Genomic DNA, 24,735 nt, shown 5'->3' on the forward strand with positions numbered 1-24,735 from the left:
CAGTGTTTCTTTTTACGTTCTCACAAACATTAGGTGTTCCTTCCAGAGCAGTAGGCGTCCGCAAATGCAATTATATATGTATATATATTTATATTTATTTATTTTTTTTTTCATTGAATTCTGCCACTGGCGCCTCACATCTCTGCCCCTACAGCCAAAATCCCTTCTGAGCTCAGACATACTGTTACACAGAGAAAAGAGTGAAAGAAACTGATGCTTGCTGTGTGAAGGACACAATTTATTTATAATCTCAAGATGTTCCTGAGTTATGGAGTTGTTTGTATTCTACCATTTATTTACTCACAATGGTTGGAAATGGTCTCCTCGGTGCTTTGCACTGCAGTAAATGTTTGCTGAACTCATTTCGTTCTGCCCTTGGCTATATTCTTTCTCATTGTAACAGTGGCATGAAACAGGGCTAAGAAGGATACAAAATGATGTATCCACAACATAGGCTGCTCCCGCCAATGAGTGATTCCAAAGTAAGATGTATCAGTAGCAGAGATGACTTTTGGCAACTGTGAGGAAAAGTTTCCCCTTTAGGGAATTTCCTGCCTGGTCGGCAACACAGGCAAACACAGGCACAGAGAAAGGCACCCAGGACCTGAGGGAACCAGCTGTGCTGCAGATGGCTCATAGCACGAGTGTCTGAGCTTTTGTCCTGGGACAATGTCATTTCTTTAACTCCCGGTTCACTAATTTATGTTATTACGTGAAATACTGATAACAAAAAATCATAAAACCATGACAAGGGATTAATGCGAAAGAGCACACAAGAGGAGCAATGATAGAAACACACCCACATATTGTTCAGGATCTTGTCACCTTCACTCAGTTTTAGATGTGGTTTTGCCCTGGAGTAGTCAGAACATTTTTCAGGATCAGAACAGTAAGATGGCTGAGGTAGAAGAACCATCATCTGCAGCACAATTGCCAGTTTGTATTCACTCAAGGATCATCCACTTGGTTGCCCATAGTAGGCTTTAAGTTTTACTGACCTTTCTAAAAGCTGCATTCTAGATTGGATTTGGTAACAACTGATAGAACAAACTGACTTTGATATCTTGGATAGTAGATGTAATCATCAGTAATTATAAAAGATGAACTGCCATGACAAATCTGCTTACATACATTATCTGAAGAAACATGGGACAGAAAATGACAGGAAAGCTTGTAAATCTAACACCTGTCATTTATTGTCATCTGTGCTAGCTATTTGAAACCTCACAGCTATCTTTTTCTTATTTTCTTCAGAGGAATAAGATTAAGGATGCAGCCAAAAAGCAGACACAATTACTGGACTATACAGTACAGATTATTAGTAAGGCAGGCCCTGATACCTCTGTACAAAACTGAAAACACAGTCTGAAGCCTGATCAGTGCTCATAAGCAATTACATATTGCCGCTTGTCATAGCACAAGACTTTATTCAATAACCCAGACTATGTTTACCACTCCTTTCTGTTTCTTCAGTCTGCAATGCTAACTGTTATGCAGATGTATTTTATTCTTAGCATTTAACTTATTTGAAGAATTAAATACGTGCAAATATCTACAGTGAGATGAGTAGTGGAAATGCTAAGTCACAGCTTGAACCAGTGATTGAGCACCTGGTAGGAAGGCAGGGCCAACCAGGGAAGCTCAGGTGCAAGCAATACACCTGAGTGACTGGTAGTGGTGGAGCCAGGATCCACCCCTTCTCAGACCTCATTTAAGGGTTGGTAGTGGAGTTGAGAGCATCTTCTTTGGGGATCTCTGTGTAGCTTGAGGACTTCATGGGTGTTCTGAAGGTGAGTAGTTTCTTTATCTTATTTTTCTATCTGCTGCTATTGTATCTGAGTAGATTCTTATGTGCTGTTACTTAAGATCTTGCTGCTCTGCCATCTTGCTGCCATCTTGTTATGCTTTTTATCTATACAACTAAATGCTTGCTTCTGAGTGGGTAGTGTGAAGATAGATTACTTTTAGACAATTACTGATGATGAGAATAACTTTAAATAATTATAGTTCAATTTCCACAGTATGGCTTCCAGAAAGGATTAGATAATCCAAGCAGCACTAAGGATCAAACTAAGAAAGGTGATACAGAATACAATAATGAGGACTTAAGAAAAGTCAAGTAATAGCATCTTTCTGTGTAATTCAAGATCTAAGTTGGTATTTTTGTGAAAATACATGTGAAATAAGATGCCAGAATTGAATAAAAACTGTAGAAAGGGAGTCAGTTCTTGAGCACCTGTGAGTAAGCTCAGTAATGTTTAAGTTTATGGTCTAATAGTGACTTGAGAGCTAGTTATTTTTCTGTGTGTGCTGAAAAACTAAAGCAAGAATAGAATGCATGTTAGAAGTAGTCTGTGGGCTGAATAAAAAATTTGTCACTGACTGGCTATAAGATGCTAAGGGTGGTTTAGATAGGAATTGCACTCAGTGATGTTTTAGCTAATTTTCCCTTAAGGGAAATACTACAACAATTAAAGGCACAGCAAAAAAAGTTGCTTAAAAGCTTACTGCAATGCTCAATACCTCTGAGATCTTACAGTGAACAAAGTGACAAAACCCTTTAAACAGCCAAAATTAGAGCTGACAGCAGCCTTCTAACCAAAAATTATGATAAAGAGGCATTGATTTAATTTCTCTGTATGCTACTAGACCCTTGCACTAAAAATACTTTATTAAACCACCTGAATTGCTCTCCTTCGCAATGGAGTATAAATTACTGAGCAGAGTTTTTTGCTAGTACTGTGTCATCATTCAAACTAGCCACACTGAAGTTTTAAAGTGTTTGTTTCACTCAGGAACTCCTGAGAGTGAGATTATTAACTGCTCTTATTTGTGCTGAACTCAAAGAAAAGCATTCATTTGACCTCAAAGAGCAACTAACTGGGTTATAAGGTTTATTCCTGGACTTCTAGTGAACCCCTATGCATTGATTTTAATCTACTGTCATGGTTTTCTTTTCATTATCAGTACTCCATGTCATAACACGTAGTGCACTGGGAGCTCTATGTTCAGTTCAGCTTAAGTCCAGTTCCATGGACTTAATATTTTTTTGGGTACCTGGTTCTGAGAAAAGAACTACATCTCCCAGAAAACTTCCACTATTCCATTTCTGTTTTTTATTTAGAGGGAAAGATGAAACTGCTCACAAGTTGTAAGATGTCCCCTTTTACTGCTTGTCTCTGCATGCTCTCCAGCCATCTCACCTTCAGCATTTGAGTAAGACCTTTTGGTTTTGGCCACACTCTTATTTTGATTTATTAGATTCAATTCCTATTGTGTTATAATATCAGAGTGCAAGATATTTAGTAAATTAGTTTCTCTCCTCAGATCATTGCTGCTGTTTTGTTGTTAGGCTCATCTTCCCACCTTTTCCCTTTCCCCCCCCTTCCCTCTCTCCCAGGGTGTGGGTCTGCTGGTCCCTATGCTCCACTAGTCATGGAACTGGGCTGAATTGGCCCATAAACCTTTGACATCTACCTTGAAATTCTGAATGAATTAGGCCGAGGATACATATATTTTTAATGGCTATTTCAACTTTAAAATGCAATGGGAAATAACATCTGTGTTGGTTGATTTGTTTAACAATAGGGATCAGTACATTAGCTTAAGAACCAATACATTGGTTTATCAAAACAAATCCATAATTGATAGCTCAAACTTCCCATTTCAACTTTAGTGGGTGAACAGTCTTGTTTTTGCTCAATTTCGCACAGGGGATGTAATAGAATACTTTTCTACCTCAGTGATTTTGCTTCACAGGAAACATTGGAGTCATAATAGAATACTTTCATCTTTTGCCTCTAAATGTGCAAGGACCTTTTTCCTCAGGTTCCACATGCCTTGTTCTTAAGGAGTGGCTCACTATGGCCTAAAAAGCAATGGGAATCTTCCTGACTGGGGAAAAGTGGGTGGAAGTGGATCAAAGGCCCAGATGAGCCTCTGTGACTGAAATCTTCTGGAATGAAGGACCAGAGGAGACCTCTGTTCAATGCACACAGCAAGTGATTCTCAGGGAGTTCCCCCTTACCCCGGCTCCATTGGGACCAGCCACAACTTCCTTGGAGTATGGTAAGGCATTTCTTCTCATTGCCTCTGGTGAAGTGTGTCAAATCTGTAGTATGTATGGAGAGCCAAGGGTAAGGGGATCCCCAAGTAGGTACCCCATACATGAGCAGGAATATGTCCCAAGTTTGTGGAGGGCTCTGTGTTTCTTGGAAGTAGCGTGGTGAGGCGATGCTTTTGCGAAGCCCGCAGGAGAAATGGAGTTTGAGCCCCTGTTAAAAAGGGTGCTTGAGAGATTCAAGATCCCCAAGAGAAACTGAAGCACTTGGTTTATTGGTAATTATGTTGCATTATGGTTGCTGGTGCTGTGACTTTTGTATGTGAACATGAGTATGGGAGTATTACTGTAACAGCAGCAAGCTTTTTAACTTTTTCTCTCTGTGGTGTGTATTTGCTGGATCTGTGGATTGTGTCATCAGAGCTACTGAGACTAGAGACTTTGACAGAGAATTTAAGTTTGCTGAACTGTAGCCTGTTTTCTTAAAAGGAGAAACAGAAAACCTTATATGGATTCCAAAATGTGGAAGTCCTTCAGAGACCTCACCTTGGAAAGCCCCTGTTTGAAAGCTGTAGCAAATGCAATCTTGCTTATACAAGAGGCTGGAAAATTAAAGTTTTCTTTGGGAAGTAAAGTAACTTTGTATATTTCCTTTACAGTTACTGTAGTACTGAATGAATTGAAATGGAAGTTATGGGTTATCTCCAAGCAGGATCATGAAGTACCAAGTGGTGGAACATGAGGGTATGCAAATATTTGTGGATGGTAGCAGTTTGGTGTGAGATGGCTTAAAAGGCCAGGTATGCTGTAACAACTAGAGATGAAGTAACGGGCTGAGACTCCAGCACTACCACCTCAGCAGAGAAAACAGAACTCACTCTTGTTAAGAGCACTGGTCCTAGCAAAGAGTGTCAATACTTGGACAGACTTAAAAATTTGTGTTTGGGGTTGTGCGTAGTGCTATCTGGAAAGAACAAAGTCTATTAACCTCTCAGAGAGCACCTGTAAAACAATAGTAGAACTGCTAGAAAAGTTGCAATTATCAAAAGAAATAACTATAATATGCTGCAGAGATTGCCAATCAAATGACAGTGATATAATTTTGCACAAAAACTGTGCAGATACAGCTGCAAAAAAATGCAGCAGGAGGAGTTTTCTTCCAAAGAATACCCCAAGATCTGAAGAATTGATTCAGAGGTTCATTAAGTACCAGATACAAGATGAGGGGAGTGGAGGTGAATAGCTTCTAATAGCAATTAGAATAGGGATATCATCAGAGGCTCACATCTTGTAGCAGGAATTGTTCAAAACATAGGAAAAAAATCATTGGAATAGCATCAGATTTACATACTCCATATAGAGTACACTATAGTGGAAAGATGGGGGAAAAAAAGGATTAACTTGACAAAACAAACTCTTAAAATCTCTTAAGAAACAGACTTGAAATGACCTGAGGCATCTTACTATATATTAGGTAAAGCCACATGCTGAAGAGAAAACTAGTCCTCATGAAGTTGCGCATGGAAGACCACTTCAGGTATTGGCAGGTGGTATTGATGTAAACCAATTAGGCAAACTAAAACTAAGAAAATATAATCTCCTTAGGGTAAGTGCTATCTTCTACTTACAGGTTCATGGCACAGGTGGTACCAACACCTCTTGAAGTCACAGTACATCTGTCCAAACTGATGAGTGGATGTATCTACGGACTTGAGCTCTGAACCACTACAGGAGAAGTGGAAAGGACTGTATCAAATACTACTGACAACACAAACTGCTACCAAGGTGCCAGGAGTAGACTCTTGAATTCATTACACAAGAATAAAAAGCACCCAGCCCACAGTGGCAAGTAGAACCAACTGCACTGCAGAAACTGAAATTTTCACATAAATGAATGTAGCTTGTAAACAAGGAAATGAAAAATGTTATGCAATTAAATGATGATATTGAGGTATGGTTACCATTAGAGTGTATAGTGATTGTTTGCCTTATATTAACTGCATTAATTGTTTGCTTATATGTTTGGAAAAAACCTCTTCTGCAGTACTTAAGGGATATATATTCTGCTTGTCTAAAATGATAACATTTTAGTAATACTTATGCTTATTTATAGTGTGGGATCAAAATAAGCACATGAAATTGGTGGAAAAGGTGTTAGATATGCTCAGTTGTCAAAATGTGGCAAGTCCATACCTATGATGGGGATGATCACTATTGATACAGAGTTGGGATACAGTATTTGTTATCAAACCTGTGGGGTACTTTGTAGACAAATACAGAATCACAAACATAGATTGTAGGGACCCAGCCTATGAATGATACCATTTGTCTGGATACAGGGACTAGTCAATTAGGGAAGGCTCCAGTAGGAAGATAGCTGCACTGTAAATGGACAGGACAAATGAGTATGGGGGGGTGGGGGGGGAACAGGGATAAATATTGGGTGTCAGCCAAAGGGAAAGGATGGCACTTGCTGTGTGGAGATCAAGCTTGGAAGATACCACTCCTGTGGTGGACCAGAACCTGTACCCTAGAAATAGTAATGCCAAAGGTTAACAGACAAATTAACTAGGATAATACAGGCCCAAGTGCCCTCAAAAGTCAAGAGAGAATTGCTCATTCCACCAATGGAAAGACCTGGTAGATTTCACTCATTCATCAGATGCTTAATTCCCTGTTTAGGAGTTGTAGAATTGGAAAAGGCTGTAGTGAACACCTCAGCAGATATGAAACACCTTGAAAGTAAAATTTAGATGCTATTATTGCCCTTGAAGTCCAAAGCTTAGCCAGAGTGGCTAAGAGAATGCAAAATAGAATGGCTTTAGGTATGTTATTAACTGCACAAGGGGGAATTGATACAATAGCAAGTACTAGTGGTTGTGTTTCTATTCCACCACTCTGATCTACATAAACAAATGCATATATGAAACCAAACTGAAGTAATGCATAAAGTAAGCCAAGATGACGTAAGCTGAAACCAAAATGACTTCCTGGCTTCCCAAATTCAAATGGTTAAAGAAGTTTTCTGTAGAATAGTGTGTGATCACTATATGTATCATTGCTTGTTGCACGATTGAATGTTGGAGATATATCTAAATTTGAAAGGTCAAGAATGGTGAGGATTAGGATAGTAATCCTCAATAAGAAAATAGCAATAGGGATTAGTGCATTAGTTTAAGAACCAAAATATTAGGTTAGCAAAAGGAATCTAAGTGATAGCTAAAACTGGAAGTTTCAGAGCTTTAGTCTTGTCCCCAGTGCAAAATTGAGGGGAAACAGAATACTTTAATCTTCTATTTCAATGATTGTGGCTCACAAGAATTATTGGGGTTGCAATAGAATGGTTGTCCTTGCACATTTTGATGCAAAAGATTTTCCTTGGATTCTGCATACGCTTTTTTTAAGAAGTGACTCACTATGGCCTAATAAGCAATGGGAATCTTCCAGACTTGGGGAAAGTGGATAGAAATGGGCTTCAGTGAATTAAGCTGATGGTGGGGGAAAAAAAGTAGGTAGGCACTCAATCACCTGGGGTATTACTGAGCATGCTCAAAGGGAAATTAGCACATATCTGAGACCATGAAAAAGAATGAATATGTACGTTAATATACTGCATTTGTATGTCTTTTCTGTTTAAAGGTAGAACCTGAATTCTGGGAGGATGTGCTTGCCTGTCACGTTGCCCAGTGTGCATCATGAGGAATAAAGGAATGCCACTTTCTAACACCACGCTGGAAATAGACTTTTTTTCCCTGGATTTTGGTTGACTGCATTTTGATCAATCATTTGAACATTTTTCTGGAATAATTTGTCTGTATTATGTATACTGTAGTCCATTCTTTTCACATCAATAAAATCTGTAGATAATAGAGATATTGCATGCTGATTAAGGAATACGCGTTCATTGTCATGCAAGTGACAAAACTTCAAGTTGTTAAGATTAGAGAAACTGACAAAACTAGAAGGGCACAATTTGGGAAACAATTATCCATCCCAGATGAGAGAGTGCTACAGACTTAATTGAAAAACCTATGGAATGCGCTACTGTTAATTAAATCACACTCCATGCAAGTTGTTAAAGCATTTTCCTTTGTGCAGGTGATAAACATTCTATTTTGCACAGAAGAAATAAAGTAGAACATAAAGAGGCAATGTGAAATTAAAAAGGGGCTGATGTTTTCATAGCACAAATTATTCAAAAATCAATGAATTTGGACACAAAGGATGGAATAAGGGGGGAAAAAAGCTGAAGAAGAGGTCTCATTTGTGTACAGAGCAGTTAGGACAGAGAAATTACAATGGTTGTTAACCTAAATATTTGTTATGAGCAGACCTGTTAGTTAAATTCCAGTTATAGTCAGTTTAATTAGGGTATCAAACGTGAGTGTATAAGTGCTACAATATCACAAGTAAGGTATTTCTCCTTTTATATAGCCCCCTAAACAAACTGAAGAAGTGATGGTAGTTTATTATTTAGATGCACTCAGATTCCAAGCCTAACAAAACAACTAACAAACACCAGTCTGTTTTACAAAATACATTTCTAATGCTTTAAGCACAACAAGGTCAGGTATACAGGTTTGCACTGTGTATATCAGAACAGCATTTTGTCTATGGCGTGGGTCAAGATTCAGCACATCACACCTCCTGTCATTGGCATCATTATTTCTGTAGCAACAACACGGTGGCCTTACAACCACCTCTTGCTGGAAGTATAATAGACAACACCTGTAAAGGTAATCTTCAGCTTCCCTGTCACATTCAGATTGCACTGAGGAAAACGATTGGCACGAACAAGAAGCAAAGCACTACTCTGCTTTCTCCTTTACTGACTTCAACTCAGCTACCTCAACGGCCAGATTAGCTCAGCACTTTTGATTGGCTTTTGACCACTAATGTGCAGGCTGGCATGTAAAAATCACATTGCTTATTATCACAAATAAATGAACCTCAGTATAGCCACTCTCTTTCTCTCTATACTTTTTTTTTTCCCCTCAGTCTAAGTGTGGCTCTGTTTTTCCAAGACCACTGCCTTACAACATGTCCTCTCGTTTAAAATACTTGATCAAAAATATCACCCACAACATCTAAGGGCTGCTGTAGTACTGCAAGCAAGCATTAGCAGAATATTTTGCATAATTACTTTTTCAAATCATTTCCAGTACCAAAATAATTGCTCATTTCATTACAGCAGAATTTTTCTGGGTGCAGCACTGCAGTGAGTATCATATTGCAGCAAATATCTAAGATACAATCAGTAGCTTAGGACAGAGGTCAGGTTCCTTGAACTGCTCTCTTCCAGCCAGCCACGTTCTAGGATGATACGCAGCACTCCTGACAAAAGCAGTCTCTGGTTAAGTAACACTTAGTTCAAGTTTAATGAGTACTTACAGTTTATCAGAAATTGCTGCCCAACTCTGATGAAATTTCCCTAAAGAGCTTGACTCAGCTCCCATCTTCTAAGAACAACTGTATCACTTTAAAGTTTCAAATTTATGTCAGCTCAATCACTGTTTAATCAATTATTCCAGGCAAAATTAAATTAAAAAAAAAAAAGAACTATTTTCTTGCTTGAGCTAATTACTGTAAATGATCAATTATTTTATGTGTACATTAAAAAAAAAACCTCATAACTTGTCTCATTTGTTTATTTTTAATTATATTTGAATGCATATGGATTGCAAAAAGGATGCTTTTAAAAACATTAAGTAGGGACAAAAAATCATGCTACACAAATGCTTCTGCTGCTTCTTACTAGGTGGAATTGGCCTCTCACTGCAGTTCAAATAGAAATTGATACAAACTTTTCTCCTTTTTCTTAAATGAAGTAGTGACTAAATAACAACAAATTGCTCAGAAAAATGTGAGCATGTTATGGAAGGCCTAAGGAGCCCATTCTGTTTTGTTCACTACAGCTTTCGATGGTTTTAAATCACCCAGTAATTCATAGGCACAAAGCAGTTCAAGAGGAACCCTCCAGCAACTTCTTTGAGGCTCTGGATGGGATTCTATAGCCCAGGATCTCATTCTTTTGAGCAGACTTCTTGAGCACTTCTCCTGGAGAACATCGCAATATATCACATATGCTTGTCAGGATCTCTTGCCTCACTCTGCACATTCAGATCTCCCTTCTTTTCCCATCTGACACTACGATGGCTGTGAAAATATATCCGTAACAATGTACAATAAAAACATGCACAGTTCTACAATTATAAAAAATTAAAATGAATGTAGTCCAACTTTCAGGATTTTAAATTAAGAATGAAACTGCTGTGTAAAGTGAGCTTCATCACTGAAGTCTTTACTGTACACACAGCACCTGTGTCCCTCACAGAAAGACTTCCTACTGATTTATATGACATGTGAACATAATTCTGAGCAACACTATAGAGAACTGTTTGTAAAGCTCTGCTTCAAATTTCACCAGTTGGCAATTTTCTTGTGTGTATCATTAACTCATTTGGCCATTTGTCACATCCCTACTCCCATATTTCCACTGCTGGTTTTAGTTACATTTTCTCCGAGGTAAAAAGTTGTTACAGGTTTAACAAATTTTTTTTCTCCTTTTCTCTTTTTTGGATTGAGGGATGAGAGAAAGTGGAGTGGGGATGAGGGCCTTTTGAAACTGTTAAGGGTAGGGACAGTCTTTGGAAGGGTGATTATCATTCCATTTGTGTCAAATGTGATTGGTTTGAATTAGGTACAATTATTTAAGTTATTAATGAACCCAAAAATGAAGTGAAAATGAGAAGCACATAACAAACTTTAAGCGTAATTTAAGTCCATAATTCAGATCTAGAGACCACACGTCTAAGTGTCAGGACCCTGAGCTGGCCCTAATGAGGCACAGCTGTGCTATTGAAGCAGTGACTCCCAGGTGCTGCGGGACTGCGGCTGCCCAGGCACAGCTGAGCCTCATTGAGATATCAGGGCAGGGCCTGCCCCAAAGCCTCTTAAGCTCCACTGCAGGCTGCTGGGAGTTGTGAGGGAGGTCCTTGTTTGCAGAAGCAGGAGTAAGGTTCTGCTCCTTTGTGCTGCTGGGGCTGAAAGGGAGGCACAAGGGGCTGCTTTCAAAGTGAAACCTTGGCTTTCTATTTAATTCTATTTAACTTTCTCTGTTTGTTACTTTGTTTCAGGCTGCAGTGAGAATCAGCTCAAACCAATGAGCAGTTCTGGTAGTAACGGGGCCATGGAGATGATGAGTGCTTGGGAGTTATCAGGGGCTCTCTGCCTGCAGCAGGAGGCTTCTGCATTCTCCTCCTGCTCTCTTTGGGGCTGCTGCAGAGCTACTGCTGGGAGTGGTGTTGCCTGGCTTCCTTGTAGTTTCTGAGGGGGCTGACACGGGGCTGCTGCTCAGTTCCTTGAGTCCTAGCACAGCCTTGTGGTGCTCTCAGTGCCCCAGGTTTTTTTTTGTTTTGTTTTGTTTTTAGCAGGTGCTTCAGTTCTTCCTGCTCTCATCAGTGGGAGTGAGTGGGATGGAGCCGAATTCCTCCAGCCCTTGTGCTGCTGGAAGTAAGAAGCAGCACGAAGGGCTTCTGAAGGTGTTTTCTCCTGTCACAGGCTGAGTGAGGGCTGCAGAAGGGCCTCTTGTCAGCCGAAGTCAGCGAGCAGTTCTGAAAGCTGTAGGTTTGTGGGAGTGGTGAGTGCTGGGAGTCACTAGGTAAGTTCTGTCTTCTTGGGGCTTGTGTAAGGCACTGCTTGAATACGTCTCTTTCTTTAGGATGGGCATGGTGGCTGGGCTCCCCCAGGACTTCTGCTGAACTCCCTGAGGCCAAGTATGACCCTGGGCTGGCCTGCTTACAGGGGACCCCCAGCTACTGCTCCTCCAGCAAGGCTGCACCTTCTCTGCAGGCGTCATATGCTCACCACCAGGTGGGCACCTTGAGCAGAGGGAAAATACCCTGGTTGGAGCTCACCGTCCACAGCAGAAGATGGAGTGGAAGAGACTTGTTTTAACTTTGGGCCCCCAGTTCAAAGCATCTGATTCTGATTTGTCTGTGTTACTGGCAGACCATGGCAAGAGAGCGGAGTCTTCACAAGCTCCTCCAACACCAGTAGGTGCTGAGGCACCTTCTGGAGGCCCTCTTCTTTCCCCAAGTAGATTGCATTCCTCAACCAAGCGATACACACTGAAGGAGATGACTCTGGAACACGAAAAAAGGTGCCACAGTTAAGTGCTTTGGAAAATGATGTGCAAGGGAGAAGATAGTGTGTGTTGGTAGGCAGCCAGAGGGAAAAGCAAGAAAAAGAGGGAAGTGAAAAGAAGGGAAAGAGGAGAAATGGAACAAAATGAAGATGAGTGGTAAGAATGAAAGTAACCACGAAAGAGAAACAGCAGAGAGACCAAGGGAACAAGGGGTTGGAGCAAGAGGATCAAGCAAGGAAAAATCAAAAGCTGACAAGTGAGAAATCTGTGCATCCCGTGGAAAAGCCTCAAAACTCTCACAGGGGAGCAGAACCTGGAAGACAGCAGCCAGAATGAAATAATCTGCCCATCATGACAAGCCCGTGACACTGTTTGGACACCAAGCAAGGTCTTTGATGCTTGATACCAGCAGTACACCACAGTTTTATGTTTTCATTCTCTCTTAGATCTGAATAAGTTTGCAAATTAGTGAAGGCTTTTTACTAGATCTGCTACCAAAGAGATCACAGTGTGACCAAGGCGAGGTGAGCTCACAGAAGCCTCCAAATATTCTTTGGATGCTGGGAATCCCTGGAAATATCCCTGAAAAAGTTCCTGGAACTTCAATTGTTAAGAGTCCTTCACATCCACCACATACTTGGAAAGTTACAAAAATGTTTAGGTTATGCAGAGTGGCTAAGATCACCTACCAGTTCCTAACAGTTCATTGCCTACTGGCAAAGCTGAGTATGGCTAATAGCAAAGAATGTGGGAGGCATGAGCCGCTGTAACCTCTTTTAAGCCGCTGTAACCTCTTTTAATGGAGTTTACTATTTCTACTGGAGCTCCTAAAAGAGCACACAGGCATAGGCACACACATGCATGCACAAAGATACACAGGTAGAAATAAAATTCTACTGGAGCCAAGCCACAATGTAAGAGTTACAGCTCAATGACAAAAGAATTATACCTGCAGATGGATTACAAAGTACTGTGAAACGTGTTTTCTTTCTAACAAATCTTGCTGATCACTGAGGCCATAACAAAGCATTGCCTGAAGGGTGAGCCCACGCATCCAGGACATGAACACACACCCTATGAGCATGTGGAGCTGTCGTGTCACATAGCACAGAATGAGAGGAAATTCTCACAATTGCCTGTTTCCCCATGGTGCACTGAATGACTGAGTGACCACAAACCATGACTGAAGAACAGGAGTGAGTCATGGAGTTCCAAACAAGAGCATCCACTAATTGTTCCATGGAAGAGGCTCAGCGAAGTATGAAGGAGGATTCTGTAGGATATTTTGTTGATTGTGAGCTTTGTAGCCCTCTGTAGCAAAGCTGGCCATTCAAATCTGAGCTATTATTTTATGATCCACAGCCCAGGGAGAGCCATGTTCCAAGGTTTGGTATCTCTCATGGACAGGGCTTGTGGTATGAGCCCAGAGCAGCTTTGAGGCTATTCAGAAGGAAATCAGCCACCACCTGATGCAAACTAGAGAGGATACATAAACTTAATAGGCAATCACAATCCTGTAGGCGGACCTCAGCTTTTCTGTCCTCCTGTACTCCTTTCTCTTTATGCAGATACAAGGTTTTCTTCAAATGGAGATGATGTGGGTTTAAAAGTTTAACCTCACAAGCTGAGGTGCAACCTCAGTTTGCACTTTCCTGAGTGAAAAACTAAATGGTGGCTGGTCCTAGACCTCTCCTATCAGGTCTCACCTGGGAGAAAGATTTTTCTTGTGTTGGCAGAAGGTGATCACATTCACATTTTTCTTCAAAATATCTGGATTTTGATAGAAATGAAATACATTTTTTTTTCATTGCCAGAAAAGTGGGGGAGAAAATTACAGACTGGAAAAATAGACAAAAATTAAGGAACCTTGCAAAAAAATTTTTTTCCATGTTATACATTTGGATTTAATCCAAAATCCATTTATATTAAGAGTTCTTATCAAATTCTTTTCAGGAAAGTATGAATTGGTAAAAAGATGTGCCAGGAAACTGATCTACTGGAAAATTCTAATGTTTGGAGACAGTTTCTAGAACAGTAACACAGTCTTATATTTAAAACAACAACTTGGACTCAGGTGTCTAAAAAAAAAACTTGTACTACTGCCAAGCTATTAGCTTACAAAGCTCCAGGCCCTGTCTACACACCATCCAGCCATCAGTTTAACTAAAATCACTATTTAATCCATTTAGAGCAATCAGTACAACCCTTTTGGGTAACCAAATTAACCTAAATCAATACAAGCCTGTCACAAGCAGAGGCAAACAATTTAAGGATATTGACATAGAAACCTGTGTTGCAGGCGCCGAGTGCTGGAGCTCAAGAAGCATTTGGACGCTGCTCTCAAATATAAGGTTTGGATTTTGGGTGATGCTGTGCAAAGCCAGGGATCGGGCTCCATGATCCTCATAGGTCCCTTTCAGCTCAGAATATTCTGTTCTATTAACAAACTTGTTCACTGCACAGCTCACCTCTTTTTCCACCCCTTTATGGATATGCTCAGAGTGCATTTCAAGGAAGAAATGCCCAGGAAACAAGGCACGTGGGGGTGTTCCTGTAGTTTTGCCAGCTGTTCTGCTTTCAGGTGCTGCACCAGCAAACCCTGCTGGTAACAGTACAGCAAAATGCAATTCTCAAAAGCAAAGGAAGCCAGCATCAGCAATGAAGCAGGGCCATAGATGGCCAGGGAAAGGCTGTGGGGCACAGAGAACCCTTGTAGCAGCTGTCCTAGGGCTTTCCCAGTATCCAGGGAGAGTATCTCATCAGTGCAAAGCTGGTGACTCTAGGGAGAGCTCTGACCTGAGGCAAAGCCACAGGATATAGCCGCTGATTCTCCCCCCAGAGCCAGTCATTTCAGAATGCTTTGGTGGAGGACCACAACTGGAATTTCACTCGACTTCATCCAAAAGACTCGAGGGACTCCAGAACTCTCCTTCCTTTACTCGCAGTGCAAGTTACATCCTATAAATTCAGAGGCTCGTACAAGATCTCAGTATTTGTTAAACTGTGGTAGAAAAAGACGGAAATCCCTCTGAAACCTGTGATCTTCCAAAGGCAAAGGAACTGCCCTAAAACAAACCAGCATCTCCTTCCTCCTGTGGCTGCAATCCAGAAAACAGTTTACATGAATGGGGAATTGGGCCCCCAGCTTAGCTAAGCCAAAGATGCTCAGATAGGACTGTGACCATCTGATGTACTACAGGGACAACTTTGTATTGCAGAGGTGCCTGGGCAGCAATAGCCATCTCCAACATGTTCTTAGACACACGAGCCATGCCCAGCACAAGGAACAGCTCAGGCTGTGTGATCCCCTTTCAAAGCCTGCTGTGGTGTCTGGTGATGCTCTCTGGAGTGTGCTGGGTCTCTCCTGGTGGCCTGGGGACAACTGCTGTCTACCCAAGGGTTTCTGTGGCAAGCGTGGTCACAGTAGGTAGGCACACAGACACGTTCACACATGCAGGACTGTTTGCTTTTATACCAGAAGTTCAACATCTAAAAGACTTGCATTTTCTTAGATGGTTTAATGTAATTATAATATATATTAAGGAATTAGGCTTCTGGTCTACGACTCCTTATTAGCACCAGTACTCTCCAGTGTCCTGCTTCAGATAAAAGCATTTGTATAATGTACAGGTCTGCAAGTACATGTCTGGCCAAACTTTCTCATGCATTTTTATTTCTTTCTTTCTCTTCAAACCACCATACACACATGATGAGATATGCTATTCCCTCATATTCCCCAAATTTCTGAATAGCAGAAGGTACTGCATGTCATTTATTACCACCAGAGATGTAGCTAAGTCTAAAAATGAAGCTTATGCTGCACCACTAACTGTGTTTTAAGGACATATAGGGCAAACAACAAATCACTTGTGCCTGGAAATGAAAAAAAGCCTCTTGTGTTTCTAGAGATGGACACTAGATGGCAGAACAAATAAACATTCTCTAACAATTTCCAGAGGCATCTTTCTAATAGGAAGGTATGACCAGAGAGCTGAAAGACTATATTTGAAATAAACGGAAAGCCTACAGCTTTTCCACTTGGACCAATCAGTTCCTGTAGAGCACAGGCCCTGATAAGACTAGGTTTAAACTTTTTATGTCCTTCACCATGTGTGTTACCTTCAATTTGGTGACAGTCACAAACTCCCATCTCCCTGAACAAACGTCTGCATCTTCCCTTCTTTCATACAACATGTTTAAAGTAGGACCCAGGAAAACTCTACCACAACACTGAGTAGGTGATACAAGTTTTTAGATGCAGATAAGAACCTCAATTGAGCTCAAGCAATTTAGGAACATCGGTGCAGCTGCCTATCAGTGGAATGCACTTCATGTGTAGATGCCATTAAGTAATTAGAAACTAAATTATTTGCTCCCGCAAAGCAACACTTCTTCCAGAGGAAGAATATACCTATTTAAATAGTTAAATAACTAAGAGTAATCGTGGGTAAATGCTGAGCTGAAAATGCTGCAAAAAAAAGACCAGAGAAGAACCGAGCAGGACTGTTGTGCACTATGAGATGTCTGCTGGCACCAAACACTGCTCACTCAAGGCCTGTGCCCCAAGCGTGGCCCAGCTCCGGCTTTGCCTTGAGCTGCAGGATGGGGCAAGGTCTGGAGGTCCAGCAGCCCAGTGCAGCTCAATGTATGGGAAACCAGCAAGAAAACAGGTTCCACCAAGAGCATAAAGTACAGTAGCTCACTAAAGCCAGCTGGAAGTTCAGAATGAGTGCTTCTAATGTTGTTATCTGCCTGCGGGATGCTGCACACACTTTGCACATGACTGGATGGCACATGAGGGACCTTTGCGTTTCAGCCCCATAAAAGGGCCTGGGCTGCCCCATGAGCTCACTGGCTCTGGAGTGCAACAAGTGCTCAGATCAGCAGCCATATGAGCTGGACTGGAAGCTGAAAGAGCCAAGTCCAAGTCCTAGCTCCTGCCTGATTTGCTATATGACCTTACACCACTTCATCTTACTCATTTTCTTTCGTGGTCGTGGCATCTCCTGTCTGTCATCTTCACCTTTAGGTGTGAGGTATACAAAGGAAAATCTTCTTAGCCTAAGCTCTTGCTGCAAGGAGAGATCCACCCATACACATCTAACACAAGACTGCCAGCACTTAACATTATTCCCGTGACGTTGAAACCCATGACTGTTCATACAATTGCATCCTTCAAACACCTGGTTCCTGTCCTCAAAAAGTTCATTTTAACAAAACCTGGGTTATTTCCAAACCCACTTATGGGCAGTCAGTTTTGCCAGGTATTTTTTCCTGAAGCCACGAGAGGAGAGGACCTTGAGAAGGAACTAAACAGAAGTGGTGAGACCCAACCAGATTAAAAGGGATTTGTAAGCCTGAAAAAAAGCAAAGAGCTGTGGGAGAAGTGACCAAAGACAAACGATGTCCCTTGAAACCTGCTTTGCACCAGGAACCAAGGAACAGCATCTAACGATGGGTTTAGGAGGTCATCTGGCCTGTTTGGCAATGGAGGAGCAGAGCTTACACAACAGCCCCTTTCTTTGGGAGGAGTAAACATCTGAATGAAAAGAACAGTAGGAAGAAAGAAGATGAACCCACATGACACTGGTCTGTGAAATCCAGTAGGGCAGGCTAGGCGCTCAGCCCCCCTCACTGGGGGGCAGGAGGGACACCAGGGCCAGCGGTGTCAGCCTGTGGGAGGAGCTGAGAGGAGTCATCTCCTCAAATCTGGCCAGTGTTCAGGGAGATACTGACTGGCTCCAGAAGAATCCATAGGCAAGCCTCTCCTGCTGCAGTCTGCAAACAGGCCTTTCAAAGGGGCAATGAGTTAGGTAAAGAAAGTTGGGACTGGTGGGAATACTCCTCAATGACAACCTTCCTGAGAACTGGAGAAGCAGCTTCCTTCATCATTGTAGACCGTTTCTCTTGGCTTGTGATGATTGCAGGCCTCAAAATAACTGAGGTCTGCACAGCTGCAAAAGCAACATGAGATGTGCTTACCCACCCATCCTGACATACAGCACCATGGCTGCCATAGGACACAGCACCAGGTCTTCGGAGTACAGGAATAGCAGAACTCTCCCCCCACAGCTGAGTGGTGTTTTCAGATTTGGCGGTGTGAGTAGACAAGCCTGCTTAAGAAACCAACTGATTCTTCTTCCTGCATGGAGATGGTTTACCCCAAGACATCAGCTAGACATGGAAAAGACCAAACCATGGAATGGATGTAGGCAATGAATCAAAAGAACAGTAAAGTGCAAGAAATTACAAGTTAAGAAAGGAAAGAAAAGGAAGAGTTGAAGCAGCAACAACAGTGACAGCGAAACAGACAGATTAACAGCATACAAGTGGAAAACAGTGGTCACAGTAAGCATTCCTTTATGTTACAGAATACATTTAACAATGTTTCTAGCAGTTGCAAACACTGGTAGATCACCCGTCAATGACTATGGCTACCAGTACGGGAATGAAGGTGAACAAGCATGGGAGATGGGGTGGTATGGGAACAAAGAGCTTAATCTGTGACAGCACGGCTGGATCCTACAAACCCTGCTCAAAGCAGGACTTGCAGGTTCTCACAGCTCAGAAAATTAAGTTCCCTTTATTCATTACTCAAGGGTAGATGCTTTGGTTATCTTGTGGTCCTACCATTCCTATAGGTCAGCTCCAAGTCTCTTTTACAGCTGAGACACTCAAGTTTCAAAGCGGTTTTCAGCTTCTTGCAGGGCTGCCTTCCTGTCCCATGTCCTCCCCAAGTCCCACCCTAAGTGCATACCCTCTGTCCTGCAGCTCATCCTGCTCCTCCTCCATGCTCTCCCACTCCTTGCCACTCTTCCCCTCTTTGTTTTCACCTTACTTCCTTCCATTTTCCCGCACTACTGCCTTCTTCCTTCCCAACTAACCCTTTACTGCCGATATTTCAGACTGTCAGAAGTTTTGAAAAGTTCCCTTTCCAAAATCAGAAGTGGTAAACCAAACTGCTATCCTGCAGTCTTCTGGTAAAGGTCCTGTCCTCTCACTTCCACCTCATCGCTTTCCTCCACCATCTTCCCTTCATTTTTCTTGGCTGTTCCTTTGCTCTGAAATTCAGAAACTGTTTGAGGGTAGTCCCAGAGTCTGGTCCATAGAATTCTAGAAGGTAAAATACATAATAAAAAGTCTATTCTAATTTTTTTTAAATTTTTATTTTGAATAAACTCATAGAAAAATCCAAGTAAGGAAGACTGAGTAGATAGACACGCATGTCCTGTCAACAGGAAGCTTCTCTTATATAACTTCACTGTAGTTCTGGAAAGCTAAATGTGGTTGAATCTATTTTCCTCTCTGCAAATTAGTAGCCAGGACAAAAGTCAAGCATGAAGAAATATCACCTCTGAGAAAGATTTCAGAAAAGCAGATGGTTTTTAGCACACAGAGCTGCCCTCGTGAAACATCTGCTATGACATAGTCCTGTTCTGGCTGTAGACCAAGCATATCAATGGCTCCACAGAGCAATGGGATAAGAAATGGGAAAACTGCCATTGCTTGTTTAGGAACTTGTTTTGCTGATAAATGTCTGTCACTTTTCAAATAGCTACAGTCTAATTGTTTTTGGGGGAAAATATTTCCTTGAGCAGGAGGTTTGCAGGCCGCTAGCTATTTCCCATCTGTGCTGCTGCTCAAATACATCACACACACACTTTCCTCCCTATTAGGGATTACTATGGCTTCTGATAATAAACAGGCAGCCTAAAGGAATTTAGAAATCTCATCTGCCGTTAAGGAGCTCTCTAGGCTTAATGAAATTTTAAGGTTGGAATCAAAACATATTCTTTGAAGAAACCTCTAAATTCTGCTAAAAAATACAATTTTTATACATCTGCAATTTCATAGTCATGAATAACTGTACAAGAATAACAGTTATTTGACTACAGCAGTGGCTGCTGTGCGCTCATTCTGTGGCAGGCTTTCAGTGTCACTCATCTCATCCCTTTTCAAACTGTGACATGAAAACATTCAGCTTCTGCCCAGTAGTTGCTGGGACAGACAACATACAGCCCTCTGTTTAGTATCAGACAATACATCTAGTAACGATACAATAGACTTTCAACTCACATAAATCCTCCTGCAATTACTTGCAGTAAGTTTAGCAGTACCAAAAGACACAGCACTACTCTTGCACCTGCTTCAAGTGAAATAATAGATGCATACGTAAACTTAACAAAAATTTTTAAAAAGGATTCCTTATGAATAGATTTCACTTTCCTTTCTTACTCCTCCTCACTTCTCCCCCTCCCAAAAAAAAGAGAAAAACAAGGAGAAAATTACGTACCATTGCAGATTTATACTAGTGTCAAACTGTTCTGCCATCTGAATCCCTTGCTAATTTTTTTTATTGTTCTTTGTTTTTTTTAACTCAAGAGGATCACATGAAGTTTCAAACCTAGCTACTTATTAGACTTCCCTGAATAAAATGGCTGAGATAGTTCTGCACATCAGGGGGAAACTCACATCTTTACTTACCTCTAGGACTAAGCAGCAAAAAACAAACAAAAAAAAAAACAAAACCAAAACAAAACAAAAAAAAAACCAAAACCAACATCCAGGCAGTGACTGCTTTCAGAATTTATTGTTTAAAATTTTTTTTTAAAAAAACTAATAATAGGGAGAAAATAAAGCACCCACCACATATTGCTTTCTGTGGAAACAATGGAAAAATGTGACAGAAATGTATTTACCCATTCCTGTCCATGTATCAGATGATCCCTGCTACTCAGGACATGCTCACGGGAAAAATATTGGCACTATCACAGCATATGGAAGTGAAAATAAAAAACATGCAGTATTTTCAATTGCAGTTGGGAGGCCTATTTCCTGGAGTCTAAAGATCATGTTGTTTTATCTGTTTTCCTTTAGCATAACGTACATTATCAGACTTCCATAACTTCAGACACCGGCAGAAAGCCCTGATTTTTTGCCAGCGGTGACATACCCACCTCAAAGATAAACCTGGAAGTCAGAATGTCTGCCTTATTTCTGTTTGCAATTTCCTTTCCATAGGAACATGCACATGATATAGTTCCTGCTAACAGATATTTAAAGCTTGGCTGGCCCTTTCTATACTTATACCAGCTCAGCCCCACTGGAGGTCCTCAGGGCAGCACAAACAACAGAGAACAGACTTCCAGCACAAAGCCTCATTGGTTTCATTCAAGGAGCTCTTGCCTTAACCAATTTATGTGTGTTAAGCATACTTGGCAGGTCTTTCTTCCGCTTTTGTCTACAAAAGTGGCAGATTCTGCATTAAAATGTGTTACCAAAATGTAAACCATTAAGTTCCACATTTTTAAATGATTTTCTAACTTGTATCAAAATATCTAAAGAATCTGTGTAACTTAAATAGAGCTCAATTTTAACAGAGTCCCAGAATGATGAGTACACAGTAATACATGCTTGGTGCAATTAGCCTCATTACCAACTGGAGAAAAGTTGACTTAGCTTCAGTTTCATGCTTAAAAGCATTAATATGGCACCTTTTCAAGACCACCTCAGCTTCAAGTCAAAGGTTGAACTTTCACACATATAGGTGCATTATTTTAGAAACAATGTGAACATAGAACCCAAACAGCCAGAAAACAAAGCTCAGCAAAAACCTACAGATAATGCTGAACAACCAGTACTTAACCATTTTTTCCACTGCTAATTAGTGATAAGAGCAACCACACCTGTTTGAGGTGACTGGCATTACTGACAGTCTCTGGTGCAAAATGCAGTGGAACATTTGGTCATTCTGAAAGAGGATACAATGGAGCAATACAGGAAATTCCATGTCGAGAGGACAAAGTCAAACATTTGTTCTCTTGCACACCATAAAAAGTATTTTTGGGTACAAATTACTATTGCAAACAATCTTCTCGTAGATAAAACTAAAAATGTCTCTACCTAAAAAGCTTTGAGAGGGTCAAAACCCTAAAAATCATAACTAACAAGATTTCTCTGTGCAAGTCCTTTCCCCTTCTGGTCTGTGACAGTCTTCTTACTTTAAGAAAGACCTTCCTCTTGGTCAATCAATTCTGTTTTGGTGGAGAACACATCAGCCAACATGTGCTTTGGAATTTCAGAGCCCCGTACTTTTAACGTGTAGCAGGCATTCTCTACTTTTGCCAGACTCTGTTTCAAAGTGTACAGTTTCTTAGATACTTCATAAGGTCCTGTGTTGCCAATGAAAGTAAAACCATCATAAATCTGACGTAAGAACTGGCTCAGTTCAAAAGGTGTGTCGATGTCACCATTTCCAACACTGCTGATGCACAGTCGCATCAGCTCTCCAGTTAGATCAGCCACTCCCAGCAGGTAATCTACAGGTGTCACCTTCAGGCTCCAAGTGTGTGGTTGTTTATCCTGCGAACTGGAGGTCTGAGGACAGAATAGAGCAAAGTCCCTTTCAGAGAATTATAGAAAAGACAGTCTAAAATTATTCAAATGCACACTAATTTACCTAATGCAATGTAAAAGCAATAGGAATTACAAACATTCTAGTGCATGGCACTTCCAGTTTGATTTCAGAAGGACTATTTACTAATCCTTCCTCCAGCGTGCTGTAAGATATAAAAGTATCCATTCCATCGAGACGTGACTTCCTCTCCAAAAAGCATGATGAACATATCATGCTTCTACAGCTTTCATATGCAAATAGAATAAACATTTTTTTTGTATCAACATTTATTTGCATTTGCCTTTTTTTTTTTTTTTTGGCTTGCAGACTTCAGCCTGATGGATTTAAATTTTGATTGAATGGTCTTGTCGAAAGATGCACAAACATTCAAGAAACAATAAGAGAGTCTGCATTATAAAAACAAATCTCTTGAGCTTCAAAATGCTTTCTAGAAGAAGCTGACAAGTGGATTTCTCTCAGATCTGTTTTTTTTTTTTTATATCAACTGAATTCATCAAAATATCTAAATAAATATTCATGAAAAAAATCACAAGTGACAAATTTGCTCTCCAAGCTACAATACTTCTGATTTCCAAAATACTGTGATATGGGAGACAGAACAGGTGTACTTCTATCCCCTTGTTCCCACAATGGAACACCCACCCAAACATCATCAATTTGGTCAGAGGTGTGCATGCAGAAATCAATAACTTTGCAATTAGGGAAAACAAGCATGCCGCTGGAGGTAAGAAAAAGTGAACTTAAGCTGAAAACCTGGTTTCTTTACAAATATCTTACTAAAAGAACGAAGAAGGAAAAAAAAAAAGTGCAGTAGAACAGAATCTCTTCAACAGAAGCAGTCTCTAAAGCACTTATGCTGTGTATTATTGTACACTGCATGTGCACTGCATGACCCTTTCTATACTTTACCACGGCCAGCTTCTGAGTCCCATCTACAAAATGTGCCCAGTTTACTGTGGTCACTGGCAGCAGTGTCTGTGCAAATAACTCTGTGTAGGGCAGGGTAAAGGTATGGCCACATCAAGAAACAGCAGATACAACACGAGGAGTAAGGTACAAGAATAAATGAATTTGTCCCTGGAAACATAAAGAGCAACTCTAGGAATGTTACAAATTACCAAGTTAAAACACATAATGAATACTAACAGAAGCTAATCAGAGTGCCTGCCCTGATTTGCTTAGTACAAGGTAGGAAGATTTCATTTTGTCTCAAATTCATTAGTCTCCTCCAACTTTTCCTATACCACTATACACTGGTTGACCTTACAGACACAAACACAGACATTTAAAATCCCTCTTCCATATTTGCTTCCAAGTATTTTACAATCCCGATTCTTCTCCCTGCCAGAAGGTGTTCATTTTGCCCTAAAGGGGATGTGAAATGAATAAACTTGTAGCCTACTGATCTAGTTTAATACTTCTCAGAATAAAAAGCACGTTTTGAATGACTGAGTCAAAGCCCACATGTATATCTAATATCATTCCAAACTGAAGTTATTTAATCAAATGCCAAAAGTATGACTAAGCTCAGTCATTGCATTACCATTCCAGAAAGATATGTCATATGAGAAGAGAAAAACTTTTACCACGTTCGTTGTTTCTTCTCTGTCTTCTGCTGTAAATATTAGTTGCTTGTTGATCTCTTCAACACTAATTAAAGATCGGGTTTTGATAAAATACTGAAATGAAACAGCTTCAATATATTCTTGAAGTCCTGCAAAAAAAAAAAAAAAAAAAACAACCACAAAATTATTAAGCAAATGATTCAAACTTCAGAGCAATGACCCATGCTTGCTTTTTTTTTTGTTTTTAAATTTGTATGTGAAACCATTTTAAGATTACCAGCAGCAAGTGAAAACCATAATCCAGAAATAACACTGAAAAGTTATTTAACATAGCACACTTCTGACATACGAGACCAAAAGCACAGCAGATCAACAGTTTCGAGTTTTTACTCCAAGAGCATTTTTCATTCAGATCCTTCAGTATACCAGTAGAAAATATCATGCTACTCACTTCCAGAAACACATTGAGAAGTTGCTCCCCATAAGGAAGCTTCTAAAGGACTGCATTTATATGATGGAGAGCGTAGATTATTACACAAGATCACAG

General features: G+C 40.6%; 1 protein-coding gene and 2 long non-coding RNA genes across 14 annotated transcripts in view; 2 read left to right on the plus strand and 1 right to left on the minus strand.

Annotated features, from left to right (window-relative positions):
* The first annotated feature begins 690 nt into the window (after window positions 1-690).
* On the plus strand, window positions 691-8,978 carry LOC116243130 (uncharacterized). Of its 5 annotated transcripts, none has more exons than XR_016464226.1 (7): window positions 948-1,790; window positions 3,125-3,216; window positions 3,829-4,068; window positions 4,720-4,804; window positions 5,535-5,597; window positions 5,691-6,011; window positions 7,700-8,975. It is a non-coding gene; the product is annotated as an uncharacterized LOC116243130 (long non-coding RNA). The 5 variants fall into 5 exon arrangements; XR_016464227.1 differs by having other exon boundaries at window positions 949-1,790; window positions 5,691-5,845; window positions 7,700-8,978; XR_016464225.1 differs by lacking the exon at window positions 7,700-8,975 and having other exon boundaries at window positions 691-1,790; window positions 3,760-4,068; window positions 5,691-6,020.
* A 2,067-nt stretch (window positions 8,979-11,045) lies between these two features.
* Window positions 11,046-11,868, plus strand: LOC116243124 (uncharacterized). 4 transcript variants are annotated; one of them, XR_004169887.2, is made up of 4 exons: window positions 11,048-11,073; window positions 11,197-11,235; window positions 11,621-11,699; window positions 11,781-11,868. It is a non-coding gene; the product is annotated as an uncharacterized LOC116243124 (long non-coding RNA). The 4 variants fall into 4 exon arrangements; XR_016464228.1 differs by having other exon boundaries at window positions 11,061-11,078; XR_016464229.1 differs by lacking the exon at window positions 11,197-11,235 and having other exon boundaries at window positions 11,046-11,073.
* A 6,331-nt stretch (window positions 11,869-18,199) lies between these two features.
* TSNAX (translin associated factor X) overlaps window positions 18,200-24,735 on the minus strand; it is a 54,141-nt gene continuing 47,605 nt past the window's right edge. For 3 of the 5 annotated variants that reach the window (XM_090135435.1, XM_090135439.1, XM_090135440.1), the window contains exons 5-6: window positions 24,210-24,337; window positions 18,200-22,583 (exon numbers count right to left, since the gene is read on the minus strand). In XM_090135435.1, the coding sequence (XP_089991561.1) occupies window positions 22,209-22,583; window positions 24,210-24,337 (503 nt within the window). In that variant the 3' untranslated portion in view covers window positions 18,200-22,208. The remainder of the gene's footprint in view (window positions 22,584-24,209; window positions 24,338-24,735) is intronic. The other 2 variants (XM_090135436.1, XM_090135438.1) reach the window with 2 other exon arrangements.

The sequence above is a fragment of the Phasianus colchicus genome, chromosome 2 (assembly GCF_987193195.1).
Source record: "Phasianus colchicus chromosome 2, bPhaCol1.hap1.1, whole genome shotgun sequence".
In the NCBI taxonomy this organism is placed as follows: Eukaryota; Metazoa; Chordata; class Aves; order Galliformes; family Phasianidae; genus Phasianus; species Phasianus colchicus.